General features: G+C 50.0%; 1 protein-coding gene across 1 annotated transcript; it reads right to left on the reverse strand.

Moving 5' to 3' along the window:
- Positions 1–780: 780 nt before the first annotated feature.
- GJA8 (gap junction protein alpha 8) lies at positions 781–2,151 on the reverse strand. Its single transcript, XM_042781967.1, has one exon. It carries the CDS (start codon positions 2,149–2,151, stop codon positions 781–783), a length of 1,371 nt encoding a protein of 456 aa, XP_042637901.1.
- Positions 2,152–2,866: the final 715 nt, after the last annotated feature.

Below are 2,866 nucleotides of genomic sequence, written 5' to 3' on the forward strand. Positions count from 1 at the left end.
TTTCCTAAAATCAATCAAATGGCCAGGTAACACTGCATGGTAATAACTATATGGAACTGAGCAGTGACTACCGCCCCTGCCCCCCTCCAATTTGCACCGCCTACCTCTTCCCATTGCATTAGAACAGGTCTGTTGTTGTTAGGTGCCAGTGGAGTCAATTTCCAACTCATGTGACAGAGTAGACCTGCCCCAGATGGTTTTCTTGGCTGTAATCTTTACAGAAGCAGTTTGCTTTCTTCCACGGAGCTGCTGGGTAGGTTCAAACTGCCAACTTTTTGGTTAGCAAGTAAGTGCTTATCCATTGCATCACCAGGGCTATTTAACCAGTTTAAGTCACCTGCTTGGATCCCGTAGGTATTTGAGTTTGCAACATCTGACATATGGTCACGTGATATCTGCTAGGGAAATAAGTTTGGCTGAGTTAGTGACCTTGAGGTAAGACTGTTGAAAGGCTCCGAGGTTCCCATAATTCCACTCAGGAGGATTTTTATGGAAAAACGGGGATGAAAGAAGAGTCACCCATAGCCATTGGGGTAGAAGAGTTAGGCAGTCATACGAAATTGGAAACTTTGATGAAACAACAGGTTTAACTTGGTCGCCCTTCACTAAGAGAAAGGCAGTTTCCTACTTGTACTACATGCACAGATCCACTGCAGTGCCTCTTCAACCAGGAGTGGGAGTTAGGAAAGAGGATAGAAGATTCAAATAATGCTGGCATCGTTTTGCTTCACCTTGCCCTCTATTAGCTTAGATGTTTTCTTTTCTTTCTCTGGCACCACTTCATACAGTTAGATCATCTGACCTGGCACGGCTACTGGCTTTGCTCAGCCTACTCAGGGGTCTGGTATCATCAGTGGTCAGCTCTGCACATAGAGAAGGCGCCTTCTCTGTGGTCAGCTCTGCACACAGAGAAGGCGCAGTCTCAACCAGCAGCCCTTTCTCACCCCGCAGCCCTTGCTTTGATACCTTCTCTGCCTGCAGCTCTTCTTTCTCGCCCTCCTTCCCCACCCCAGGGGTCTCTCCTTTCTCTCCCTCCAGTATTGCCTCCTGACCTTCTGTGGTCACCCTCTCTGCTTCCTCCCTCTTCTCACCCACCTCTGATTCTGCCACCTCCTCAACAGGCTGCTCCTCCCCCTCCACTTCCTGTGCTCCCACCTGAGCGTAGGAGGGCAGAGTCTCCTGGTAAACCTGGGACAAGTCGCCCAGGGGTCCTGTGCCAATTTTCTCCTCAAACTGACTGAAAGGCTTGGCAGATAGGGGGCTGGTCTCCACCATCCCAACCTCAGTCAAAGGGAAATAGTGGGACACGATTTTCTCTTCTTCCAGGAGCTGGTAACCCTTGGCTTTCTGGATGGAGGAGACAGCGATGGAGTGAAGGGATTTCTCAGGAATCTCCCCCAGTGGCTGCTCTACAGGCCTCTTGAAGGCCGACCGCATCCTCTTCAGGCCCAGGTGGCTCATCTCTATAATATTGAGGAAGAGGGACACGGAGGCCACAGACAACATGAACAGAATGAAGATGGTTTTCTCAGTGGGCCGGGACACGAAGCAGTCCACCATATTGGGGCAGGGCCACCGGCTGCATTGATAGAGGGGCAGGATCCGGTAACCGTACAGGAAGTAGTGGCCCACGATGAAGCCCACCTCAAACAGGGTCTTGAAGATGATGTGGCAGATGTAGGTCCTCAGCAGGGTGCCCTCCAGTCGGAACTTTTTGGCACTTCGAGTGCTGCTGCTGCTCTTCTTGATGCTGCCCTGGTCTGGGGCGAGGGGCCCCTTCTCGCCGCTGTTGGCCCCGGGCTGCTGGCACAGCTCCTCTGCCTCTCGCTCCTTCCGCTTCTCCTCCATGCGGATGTGGTGCATGGCGTGGCCCACGTACACCAGGGAGGGAGTGGAGACGAAGATGATCTGCAGCACCCAGAGGCGGATGTGGGAGATGGGAAAGGCCTCGTCGTAGCAGACGTTCTCACAGCCCGGCTGCTGGGTGTTGCACACGAAGTCGGACTGCTCATCGCCCCATACGAACTCTGCGGCCGTGCCAAGGATGAGGATCCTGAAGATGAACAGCACGGTGAGCCAGACTCTGCCGATGACGGTGGAGTGCTCATTCACCTCCTCCAAGATGTTCCCCAGGAAGCTCCAGTCACCCATCTCTCGCCCACCTAGAGGAGGGAGAAGGCAAAAGCTGAGTGGCCACGGTGCAATCTCGACTCAGTCTCTTTTCCCTCCCTCTCGGGCTACCTCTCCTTTCTTAGTTGCTGAACAGTCAAGGTGTAAACAGCATGTATAAAATGTTTCCTGTGTGCAGACTAGGACTGAGGGACAAAAGAGGTGTGAAAGAATCAGTTTCTGTTAACTTCCTCATCTGTAAAACGGATTTAATAGTACTGTTATTGAGCTCTAACACACTTCAGAAGTGGCCCAAAAGCGTAAATGAGGCAATACCTGTATAAGTCTTTGAACTCCATAAAATAAGGATCCACTGTTGACTACGAATAGAAAGTGATGATTATATGGATTTAAATAAAGAGCATAAACTGAACTGAAGTTTATGAGACATAATGCTGTAAAAATACTGTATACCATGGGTGTTTGAACCCACAATAAAATTCTTGTATATATGAAATTCACATCTTACTTTTGACGGTGTCTAGATATATAATCTCTAGATATATAATAGGAGCTCTGGTGGCATAGTGCCTAAAGCATTTACTGCTAACCAGAAGGCTTGTGGTTCAAAGCCACCAGCCACTCCTCGGAAGGAAGATTGGGCAATCTACTTCCGTGGAGGTTCCACCTGGAAACCCAAAGTGGGGTCGCTATGAATTGGGATTGATTCCACGGCAGTGAGTTTCTTTCTTTCTTT

This window comes from Orycteropus afer, unplaced genomic scaffold (genome assembly GCF_000298275.1).
Source record: "Orycteropus afer afer isolate SDZICR_OR568_19922 unplaced genomic scaffold, OryAfe1.0 scaffold00010, whole genome shotgun sequence".
NCBI classification, from domain to species: Eukaryota; Metazoa; Chordata; class Mammalia; order Tubulidentata; family Orycteropodidae; genus Orycteropus; species Orycteropus afer.